General features: G+C 34.6%; 1 protein-coding gene across 1 annotated transcript; it reads left to right on the top strand.

Annotated features, from left to right (window-relative positions):
* The first annotated feature begins 9,870 nt into the window (after positions 1–9,870).
* Positions 9,871–11,759, top strand: LOC116195130 (protein RADIALIS-like 3). Its single transcript, XM_031524105.1, has 2 exons — positions 9,871–10,254; positions 11,484–11,759. The coding sequence occupies exons 1-2, from the start codon at positions 9,992–9,994 to the stop codon at positions 11,506–11,508; spliced, it is 288 nt and encodes a 95-aa protein (XP_031379965.1). The 5' UTR covers positions 9,871–9,991; the 3' UTR covers positions 11,509–11,759.
* Positions 11,760–12,056: the final 297 nt, after the last annotated feature.

The following is a 12,056-nucleotide window of genomic DNA, read 5'->3' as shown; positions in this document are numbered from 1 at the left end:
TAATCAACCATTAATGCTCACAGCTGACTGCATGCAGTGCAAATGCTCCTACTTACTAATAATCATAATCGTATTAGGCCATCACTCTTGTAATTGAAAAAAAAAAAAAAAATATATATATATATATATATATGCCAAGAACCAAAACTTCATGAGAGGGCGGCAACTGCTAAAATGGTAGGGAACATATCTGTGACCATATATATATATAGAGAGAGAGAGAGAGAGAGAGGCACACATGAAAAGCACAATCATTGTACGGAACCAGTATCTCATCTGCCCAGCTATATATCTATATATCTATACATATATCGCTTGGAACGATGTCGCTCATGGATCGTATATTAATGGATAAGAAAAATTATATATTTGATTTTTTATGTTTGAATACTTTTATATTTTAGTCCATTTTTTAATTTTTTTTGTATTTAAATCAAATACCTTTGAATATTTTTTTGTTTTAATCATTTTCCTTTTTCTTAATTCGTTTTCATGCAATAGCTTTAATCACTTTTCTATTTTCATCATTTTATTATATTTTTTTGGGGAAAGCTATCATTTTGTAATCTAAGTTTAGTTATTTTTCTATTTTAGTCATTTTTTTTAATTTTTTTATCGTTTATATCTTACAGTTTTAGATGCTTTTCTGTTATAGTTCTTTTTTTTTCTTGGTTCGTTTTCATCCAATTCCTTTATTTACTTTTCTATTTTCATTCTTTTATCAAACTTTTTATTGGAGAAATTTTTAATTTTAATACTTGACCTTTTGTAGCTATTTTTATTCTAATTCTTTTTTTTAGTTCATCTATTTTTTTAACATTAGACGTTTTATTCTTATAATTCTACTGCTTAATTTTCCATAAAAATGCTCACACAACATTTTAGAAATAAAGTATTTTTAAAATTTTTTGAAAAATAAATTAAAATAATAAAGTAAAATCATGAACCTATTCGAGTTAATGAGAGGGAGTGAGCGTTTATGTTGTAGGCAATCTTGGCAAGGGCTATTTGAGTTGGAAATATCAATACTCAAATTTGCAAGCAAAGAAATGGAAAAAATATAGAAAAAATAGAGGCAATTGTACCTCGATAGCCCCTAATCATGCTTGTGATGCAATGAATGATATTGTATAGAGTAATGATAGTTGTGATTGCAAAGAGAAACGTGGATAGATCTATAGGTCCATGGTGACCTCTTCTAGGACAGTGGCATTCGGCGTCGTCCCTTACCATTGCCTCTCTCCTTCTCAAGTTATCATCTTTCGTTTAATGGTTAACACTACCTGAGTTGAGGTTACTTATACCTCAAGCTTCGAGTATATTCATATACTTCAAGTTATTTTTTTTATTTATTATTAATTATTTTAATTTTAAAAAGTAGTTGTTTTTGGTGGATTAAAGAAGGGAGAATTACAGCAGTGGTCCTAAAAGTTTGTTGTTTTTTTTATATTGAATCCTAAAAGTTTAACTTTGAAAAAACGAATCCTAAAAGTTTGATAAATGAGACAGTCTTAGTCCTTTTTGCAACTTGTTGTTATGGAGCTGCAAATACGTACTTCATGACGTTAAGTTGGTCCTACCTGGCCATTAACCATCCATGTGGCTTTTCTTTTATTGGCCAAAACTAATAAAATAGAACCCTAGCCCTCTATCGGTTTGGATGGTTGCCAGGGAGGGGCGTCCTACCAGTGACCACCACACCTCGGTGAGTTCGCCGGCTGCCGGCGACCTCATCGTAATGGTAGGGGTCGCCGGTGCCCTATCCATCCTCCACAACCATCCAGACCAACAGGGGGTTGGAGGTTTTGAGAAAAAACAAAATAAAATAAATTCAGGGTGGGGTTTCTTGAACGAAAATTGAAATCCAATTCAAACCCAAATGTTTTTTCTTGCTATGCCACCCAAACTTCAATTCTCCACATCTTCCAAGCAAGCAAAAGGCACAGTTTATCAGGAAATTAGCAAGATTTGATCAATCAGCTCTAACGGACACATATTAACTACAAATTGCTCAATTTCCCACCTTGAAAGCTACACAGTTGAGTGTTAGACAATTGAAGCGAGCAAGAGATCTGCTTCCTCAGCTCAACTAATCAAACATGCAGGAACAAAAACAAAACCTTCGATACAAGAAGCAATTAGAGGAGCAGACAGGCCAAAGGCAAGAAGAAATAAAGGACTGGAATGATGCCGCGTGGAAATTTGAGATCCAGAAAATCGGACTCCCAGAAACCGCTCGTGCCCGAAACCAATTAACTGCTCAAGGAAGATCAAATACCTTTTTCGAAATCAATCGATGTAATCGTTTAGAGAGAGCCACGTAGATGATTAAAGAGCTCCGTGCACTGGGCAAAAATGGCCTGTTCTTCTTCTGGCTCGATCTTAAAAAACAGCGAGTCAAAAGGCAATTTTGGCGAGATTTTTGCTGGAAAAATTTAAGAGTGCGTTTGGATTTAGAGTTGAATTGAGTTGAGTTTTGATTTTAATTAATTTTTAATGATTGTATTGTTAAATTATGAGAAAAAGTGTAAAAAAGTAATAAATAATTAAGAGAAAATAATAATTAAGTAATGATCGTGTTGTTGAATTATGAAAAAGTAATGAATAGTTGAGAAAATTTAATATTAAAAATTGAATTGAATGATTAAAAAAATTTTAAAAATGAAAAAAAAGTAATGATTGTAATATTGAATTGAAAACAAGTGGAGTTGAGTTAAATAATTTTCAAAAAATAAACGCACCCATACTTTTCGCCGGTAGCTGGAGCTTCGAAGTAATTGGAGGAAGATTTTCCGAGAAATTCGAGCCTCAGGCCGCCCAATTGACCATCTCCCACACTCTCTTCCCTCTCTCACTTCATATCCAAGTAAAGTCATCTTCTTCGTGAAATCAACTGGGAAACCGTGTTCGCTTCCCTGTGCTCATCTCGGAGCAAGTTCTTCAATCAAAGGCACAAGTGGAGAAATCGGAGACAATTTGAGAAATCGGACTGAGTGTTCTTTTATTATTTCTTTTATTTTATTTTTCAATTTTCAATTTTTTGTATTTTTTGGTTTCGGCCAATAAAAAACAGCCACGTGAATGGTTAACAGCCAAGTAGGACGAATGTAACACCGCAAAGTACATGTCAGCAGCTCCGTAACAACGGGTTACGGAAAGGACTAAGAGTTTTTCATTTATCAAACATTTAGGACTCGTTTCTTCAAATTCAAAATTTTAGGACTCAATATCAAAAAACAACAAATATTTAGGACCACTGCTATAATTCTCCCGACTAAAAAGAATGAGAAAGTAATTTTTATTTCAAGATATGTCATATTGGTAAGACGTTTAACGTTGAGGCAATATTTGAAGAACAAAAAAGAATTAGGACAAAAGGAATAATAAAAAAAGATTGAAAATTAAAATTAAATTTTTTCTTAATAATTATTTTGATAAAAAGGATCTAAACGGAAAAACAGTCAAAGATATTGGACGAAATTGAACCAAGAAAAAGAAAAATGATTGAAACAAAAAAAAATCAAAGGTATAGGATATAAACGATAAAAAAATAAAAAAAGAATTAAAACAGAAAAGTAACTAAATTTAGATGACTAAATGTATAGTTTTCAATAATTGATATATATATATATATATATGTGTGTGTGTGTGTGTGTGTGTGTTATGGTTCGAGACTGAGATCCGACATTTTCTTGCCTCACTCTCATCTTGATGAAAATATCTTGCGTGAATTTAACCTTATGCCATGGCTTAAGGAATGGTCCATGGTTCATATAATTAGAAGAATAGCATTAGTAAGTAGGAAAATGAATGAGATATGGGAATCCAGAAACATAAAAGGGGTATGTGAAGATGTGGTTAAGTGGGGTCCTCAGCTTTTAATGGGTGAATTTTACTTGTAGCATGACGTTTCGAAATTCACTTAAAACATCTTATGATCAGGACCGAGTCGATGTTCAAACGGAATTTGTCGCAATTAATAGTTTAATAATATATACTCTCTCATTGTCTCACCGAACAAAAAAGCATATCTATGTGTGCGTGCGCACGCGCGCGAGTGTAGGAAACTCTTGAGACGGAAAGCATATTATAAATAGAAGTTTTTAGGTGTAAATTAGTTCATTCTGGGAGTGGCCTCAAAGAAGATATGTACTCTATTGTGTCACGTTGTAGTGGAACGATCATCCATTAATCAGTTTCTATTACAGTTGACATGTCGTCTGGATGACTTAATTTGACTTATTAAATTGGCAGCTTTACTAGGAATTCCACCCGAATATATACGCTCTGTTTGGTTTCAGAGTCGTGGTTTAAAATTTTAACTTTAACTTTAACTCAATATACTACACAACAAAACATATTTTTCCAAAGTCAAACTGATGGGTCCCATATATTATTCAATATACAATCACATACACTACCTAATACACTACACAACAAAACTGGTGGAGTCCACAGATCTTACATTTTTTTTGTCTTTTTCCATAATCAAAATCAAAGTTATAAATTCAAAACTTTTAACTCTGAAATCAAACGCAATGATATTGTCTCGTGGGCCTTGTGTGTTCATATTAATATGCGTGAGCATCCACACTAAACTTCCAAGAACAATATTAGCTAGTTGGCTTATTTAAAAATGCAAAAAATCGAGAAAGAAAGTGTAGCGTAATAGTGAGATTATCTATACATATTTTAACTAACTATTAAAATTTATATTTAATTATTTTAAACTTACAAACTTAAAGTTATAAATAAAGTAAAATGCATAAAATCAGATCCTATTTAAAACTCTATGCCTTGCTGATGTTCTAGCAGCCAAAACTCTGCGTAGTGCTGATATAATATTGTAATATTCTTCTCCAAGCAAATAACTGATTTAAATAAAAAAAAATTTGCTAAAAATTAAAAATAAACTTCCATAATATTTTTTTTCTTATTAGTAATAACTTCCACAATATTAAAGATGCATTCAAATTTCTACTTAAGCAACTAATGGATTATAATTTCTCGAATAATTTTTTTTTCTGATAAGTGCTAACATTATCATTAATCAAAAGAGAATGTACGTAATACACTTATCCAAGTATCCATTGAAAATATCTATACATCAAATTAATTTCTCAAATAATGACAATATTGTTTTTTACTATGACATTAATTGTGTGGAGGAATTTGTGCAATGCCTATTATTCCTTATGATAGAGAGGAAAAACTAAGTATAAACATACAAGAAATCCCATTGATGAAAAATAAATTTAAAATATTTTTTTATCAATCAAATTTAAAACACTTCTTGACGTTTCTAGTCATGAAACTCTTAATTTTTAGTTGAGAGAGTGAATCATTACATTAGACATCAAATACATTATGAAACATGATTTCATATAAACTTTCCATGATATGATATTATTACTATTTTTTGTTCCTTTTTTGCGGTAATTGGGTTGGTCTAAATGCAGCATCTTCCAGAACACATTACCCACCAAAAATTACATCGCAGGCAGGACGGCATGGGGGATTTTTGGTACACACGTGAAGCCTTTTGATACGGCCGCTGAAGTGATTGTCCCACGCTACTGGGCCCACCTGTAAAAGTAAATTTCGGAGGTTTTCTTTTTAGTAATTGAATATCTAAACTTTTTGGGGAATATAAGAAAAGGAAAGTACAAGTTAATATGTAATCTTTTTGGAGAACATAAGAAAAGGAAGGTACAAGTTCACCGGAAAGAGAAAAAAGAAGGTACAAAGAAAAGGATGCCATATAATGAAATATCCTCTCATTCATATTTAAGAAATTTTATTCTATTTTAATTGTGTCTCTACTCATATTTCTTTAATAATTAGATATTTTTACCAACCGAAAAAAAAAAGATACGTTTTACTAAATTTATGGTATTTTTATATTCTATAATCGGAGAAGAAAAAAAGAAAAGGGTGCAAATTTTTAAAATATGTTGGACTGGAAAATTTTTAAAATCAACCTTGACTTTTACCCACTAGTTCATTTCCAATTTTTTCCTATGAGTCTCAACTAACTTAATTTAAACAGATTGGCTTACTAGTAAAACTCTTATAGAATAGATTTTCTCTATTGACAATATTCGAACTCTAAATCTTAATTAAAGGAATAAACAAGGTGGTTATATTTTTTCGAAAAAAGTACAAAAACCCCCTTATGGTTTGAGCTTGAGACAAATTGGACCCTGTGATTTTTCTAGGTACAAATAATACTATATGGTTCACTTTGTAAGACATAATGGGCATCACCACCAATTTTTTCATCACTTTTGGTCCTCAAAATGTTCTTTTTGTCATTATTACCCTTAAACTTTCAATTTTTCTACAATTTGGTCCTAAAATTCGAAAAAAAAAATGGGAAAGGGCTTGGGCTACCGATCGGCGACCCCGACCTCAGGACTAAGGTTGCCGACACCCACAAAGGACGTCGGAGACCTCTAGGGCGGGTCGAGGTCTCCGATTGGTGGCCCTAGCCCCCGAATCGACCGGAATCTCGAGTTTGAAATCCCGATCAATTCGGGGGTGGGGCAGCCAATTTGCGGCCCCTACCCCACCTCCATGGTCGTCGGCATCCTCTGTGGGTACATGCTACTTCGGTAGTAGGGTTAGGGTCATCGACTGAAGGCCCCGGCCCTTTCCCCCCTATTTTTATACAAATTTTAGGGCCAAATTGAAAAATTATTGAAAGTTTGAGGGGTAAAAGAAAGGTTTGAGGACCAAAAGTTATGAAAAATTAACGGTGAGGTCCATTATATCTCATGAAGTAAATCATAGGGTATTATTTGTCACTCGAAAAATCACGTAGTCCAATTTGTCTCAAGCTCAAACCATAAGGGGGGTTTTTGTACTTTTTCCCCTTTTTTTTTGCTGTTAAAAAATTTTTCTTTTCCATTTTCTTACATAGCCATGCTTATCTTCTACATGTGTACTTGCATCCAAAGTTTGCAAAATATTAGTTACCTAATGCCAAACATATATTTATATAGAGTAAATAAGTAATTTCGTCCCTGACTTTCGCAAGTTGCATCAATTTCGTCCATTACTTTTCGATTACATCAATTTGGTCATCAACTTTTGCACTGTTATATTAATTTCGTTCCTAACTTTTCGATTACATTAATTTGGTCTTCGAATTTTGCATTATTACATCAATTTAGTCCATGACTTTTCGTAGTTATATCAATTTAGTCTCTAACTGGTACACCACAAGTCCCTAATTTTGGTGTGACATCAGATCGATCCCCGGTTACATTCTGTGGCAAAGGGGTAGACGGCGTTACTGTTTCGCTAATTTGTTCAATGACTGAACTGATGTAATGCCTGGACAAATTGATGTAATCCCAAATTGTCATATTCTTCCTTTGCCTTCTCTCTATATCTCTCCTTTTCTTTTGTCCCATAGTCCCACTTCAAACGAATTTCATCTCCTCCGTCTTCCTCTTCCTCTTCCTTGTGCAAGCTTCCATTTCTCGCTCAACTTCTCTCCACTCTACCCCTGCGGTGAACCTCGGTTGCTTTCCAGCCCCTACTCCGTCCCATTTTTCTCCAGCCCCCTCATTCCCCTTCTGGAGATGGAGTTTCAGGGCTTGCTTAGTTACCTCACCCTCCGACCCTCGGAAATCCACCTTCAGGTATGGACGAAGTGGAGCAACTTCTGCAGGCCGCGCATGATGATGTCCTTATGAAGCTTTCCCTCAACTCCCAAATTGCCCGCTTTGCTTCTCAGTACCTCAATCCCGATCTCTCCCACCGCTTCCAAGCTCTCAAATCTCCTCCCTCTGCTCCATCCTTCTGGCAACCAAAACCTTCACCTCTTTCGCCTCAAGTTAACGATGAGCTGAAGACCATCCTGGGCGATGATCTCTCTGCTCAATTCGCTGCTCTCAGAGGTTCCCCTCATCCTTCATCGTCCTCATCATTTTCTCCTTCTATGGCTTCCACGAATATGGTCCCCTCAGGGACATCGCTTGCTTTGTGACGGCTGAGATTGAGACCTTAGCTATTCGAACCCTAAGAATGAGGAGGATGAAGTCGAGAAGATCATCCAATGGGCCAAGGACGCTGCGCGTCTCGATACCTCTCCTCCATTTGATGAAGAGCCTTGTGACAATGACGACGATAAGGATAGCAACCTTGAAATAGCGCAATGACAAATTTGTTGTAGCACGAGGACCAAATTAATGTAACAATTTGTCCCATTTAACACTGTCATGGACCATACTTAATGGCATAACCAAATTGATATGATAGGGGACCAAATTGATGTCGCATTGGGACCTGATCGATGCAACCACACCACACAATGACCAAATTGATGCAACCGTAGCACTAACTAATGTAATTGCAAAAAGTCAGGGACTAAATTGATGAAACAGTGCAAAGTCGATGACCAAATTGATGTAACCGAAAGGTCAAGGACGAAATTGATGTGACAGTACAAAAGTCGGTGAGCAAATTGATGTAATAGAAAAGTCATGGATGAAATTGCCTATTTACTTATTTATATATTAATATATTGTTGATACCCAATGCCAAATACGAGAGGGGGACCGATATATACTGTGAGATATATTATTATACGTATATTATTATATGGTGTCTTGAATATATTAATTTCTTCTATTTTTAACAAGTATATGTATATATATGTATATGATTTCACAGAAGAACATATTTCTGATACGGATATATTTGTTATTATAACTCAACTTCAAACGGTCATACAATGGAAATGAGGTCATTCAACTGGTTGAGTTCCCTATATCCATCGTAATGAAAAGACGTGTGCAAGTACAAATAAAGTATATCATAAGATCTAACCCTACAGAAAGTTTACATTCACTCCAACAGATCAATACGAGCTTATTTCTCACGTACTTATCTGTTCATATAACATCATCCCACGTAGGAATCAGGATCAATTAACGTATAACCAATTAAAAATTATTGTTACGCTGGGGAGGGTGAAGATTTCCTGTTACGTTTTATTAAAAAAGTTCTTGGATCTAGATACTGATTCTTCTGCATGGTGGCTCTTCCCTTCCATGCTAACTATTCTTGTGGTTCCTGAGAGGACAAATCAATACATATTCTCTCATTCGTTCTTTGTTTTCCAGGATTTATGTGACAACTTGCTAAGGCCCACTTTTATTTATTTCTTTTTTATGTGGCTTATTAAGCCATATATTTCATTGTTTTACCTTTTTTTCAAATCCATCATATGTATTAAAAATTACCCAAAAGACCTATGATTTACATCTTATTTCAAATATATCCGGTTGTCAATTTATCCATTAATGAAATATAAGTAACTTCCAAACATATCCCATGATTTGATTTTTTTTCAAATCTATCCCATGATTTTAATTTTTTTCTCAAATCTATCATGGATAAAGGGCCACAGTAGCAAGAATGGACACACTTATGTTCCACTTCAGCAACACCGTTAAATGTTGACGGAGAAATTAACGCCATGATAGATTTGGAACCATATGTAAAATATGGGTCTTTCTGGATAATTTTTAAACCATATGATAGATTTGAGAAACGGGCGATACCATGGAATATCTGTTGTGATAACTTTTTTTTATGTGGCTTATTACATGCTCTAAAAACACAATATCCACTATCGAGACAGTCATATTCCTGTCACCATATTTGAAATCTAGATATACAAGTGACTCCAACTAAAAGAAATGTCGTATAATTCACTTAATTTTTAGCAGTGATTCCTCTCGTATACATACATTATAGTATATCATCAAAATTTTCTGAACTCAGTCCTCCCTTTTCTCTCTCAGCTCCTGCTTATAAAAGGGCACGCATGGCCGCCCTCATTTGCTCATTCCATCAGTTGACCAACAAGTCTTATTATTTGACTCATTACCCATCCTCTCCTTGCGCTCCTCATCTCTTCACATATCACCAATCAAATTGTGTCCTCTTCTGGTATACATCCTGTGCTATCTGAGAGATGGCCTCCGGTTCTATGTCAAGGGGATCCGCCTCCTCATCCTGGACCCCTAAACAGAACAAGGCCTTTGAGAAGGCATTGGCTGTGTATGACAAGGACACTCCCGACCGTTGGCACAATGTCGCGAAGGCAGTTGGAGGAAAGACAGCGGAGGAAGTGCAGAGGCACTACCAGGTGCTCGTGGAGGATGTTCAAACCATCGAGTCAGGTCGTGTTCCCTTCCCGAATTACAGGACCACCGGAGCCACCATTAATGATGAAAGGTAGCTTCCAACGGCAAATTAAAGCACTCTTACAGCTATTACTAAATAAAACTATGGCACAAAACTTAATTATATCTCTACTGCTACCTTCTAAGAAGAACTTCCGATATATGCATATATAATATTCATATATAATTGTTACATGTATATAATATTACGGAGGATCTAACATGATCTGTCAGGTGATATTAGGATATGATCGTCCATTATGTGCGAGGCTAGCTTAGATCTGGATGACCGTGTATGCTTTTATTGCTTTTGCTCAAGAGACCAGAGAGTTTTTCCCATGTGTCAACGAAGCAGTGGATTAACTTGATTGGGATATTATTATTTTGGATAAATTTCACTTGTGGTTCAAAAAGTATGGTATAAATTTTTTTTTTTATTTGATGGTACAAAATATTTCAAAATTATTTCAGTATAGTACAAACCGTCATCTCGCCATTAACGCCGTCAAGTCGTCCTTTACGGGACTGTAAATTTTGCATCATCATGTAACTTACGTATAATATTTTGTACTATTAAATTATAACTTTAAAACATTTTGCACCATCATATAACGCCCCACAAAAATCGATTTAACACAATCAATGTCGACTTGACGGCGTCAATGATGAGATGACGATTTTTACTATATTGAAACAACTTTAAAATATTTTGTACCATCAAGTAAAAAAAAAACTTTTTATATCATATTAAAATATTTATAAAATATTTTGGATTATTAGTGTAATTTATTTTATTATTTTTCTCATCTTTTTCTGTCGTACGTTGGATATTATGTATTTGTTTTATAAGCTGATCGTACATCACCTGCGCCACAAAATCAACAAAATCATTGCATAGGCCATGTTTCAGCTGTACTTTTCACGTGGCTTTAGACCTTGATCGAATTTTACTTTATTTTAATACTTTATAATAAACGCAAAACTTTCTAAACATGAACTTCTTATTATATCATTTCTATCACATGTTTAATGTTTATTATCATTATCGTAAGTCCCTCTTCAGTCTTACCCCATCTTCAACGTTCTCCCTTCGCCATCTTCTTCATTTTTCTACGAGAAGTTCAAAGTAATTACAAATTTATCCTGCTCTGCAAGGGCTATTGCCGATAATGCCATTATCATCACTTACGTATAAATTATAGTACTGAGAAATCACACATTATTCTGTTCATTAATGGTGTCAATTAATTCATCTCATATGATCTTATTATCCAATTGCAGGATGAAAAACATGAAGCTCCAGTGAAAGAATAGTCTCTTGGCTGAAGAGATGATGAAGCTTCGGGGTTGAAGATCCTAGAAGCACACATCCAGATATATATGTACATGTTGTAATTTCCCAATAAGTCCAGCAAGCCCATTGTCTCCTTAGAAGCGTCCTAGTTAGTTCTCGTTCATAAAATGGAACTATAACTTCGAGTTCCTAATATGTTTCTGTTCGGTGGAAAATTCTATATATTCTCTTCCCGATAATGAAATGTATGTTACTTAGTATCTCATGTGGGTATAATCGATATACCTAATATATTGTCGATATCCCATTCAATTAAGGTCAAGTTGTGTCATACATGAGAATCTTAAATTTTCCTTCTCAGTCACTAGCAGGTCATTACTGAAATTTTCTACCGGTTGTCACTTTTTCTAATTAATTAAACCGAGAAATGATCATGTAAGTAATTAATCATCGATGAAGAATCCTCAATTCAACGGATGGTCCATAAATGGGAATATTCATTTGACTAGGATGTAAACGATGCTGATCCGGGAATCAAAGATTTGAAGAACAAAATCCGG

The sequence above is a fragment of the Punica granatum genome, chromosome 2 (assembly GCF_007655135.1).
Source record: "Punica granatum isolate Tunisia-2019 chromosome 2, ASM765513v2, whole genome shotgun sequence".
In the NCBI taxonomy this organism is placed as follows: Eukaryota; Viridiplantae; Streptophyta; class Magnoliopsida; order Myrtales; family Lythraceae; genus Punica; species Punica granatum.
The sequence above is the reverse complement of the archived record's forward strand: the minus strand, read 5'-3'. Positions and strand labels throughout refer to the sequence as shown.

What these genes read in the sequence shown, in the direction of transcription:
- LOC116195130 (XM_031524105.1), top strand. Translation starts at nt 9,992, where the DNA reads ATGGCCTCCGGTTCTATGTCAAGGGGATCCGCCTCCTCATCCTGGACC. An exon ending in GCCACCATTAATGATGAAAG is followed by an intron (nt 10,255 to 11,483) that starts GTAGCTTCCAAC and finishes ATCCAATTGCAG; the next exon opens with GATGAAAAACATGAAGCTCC.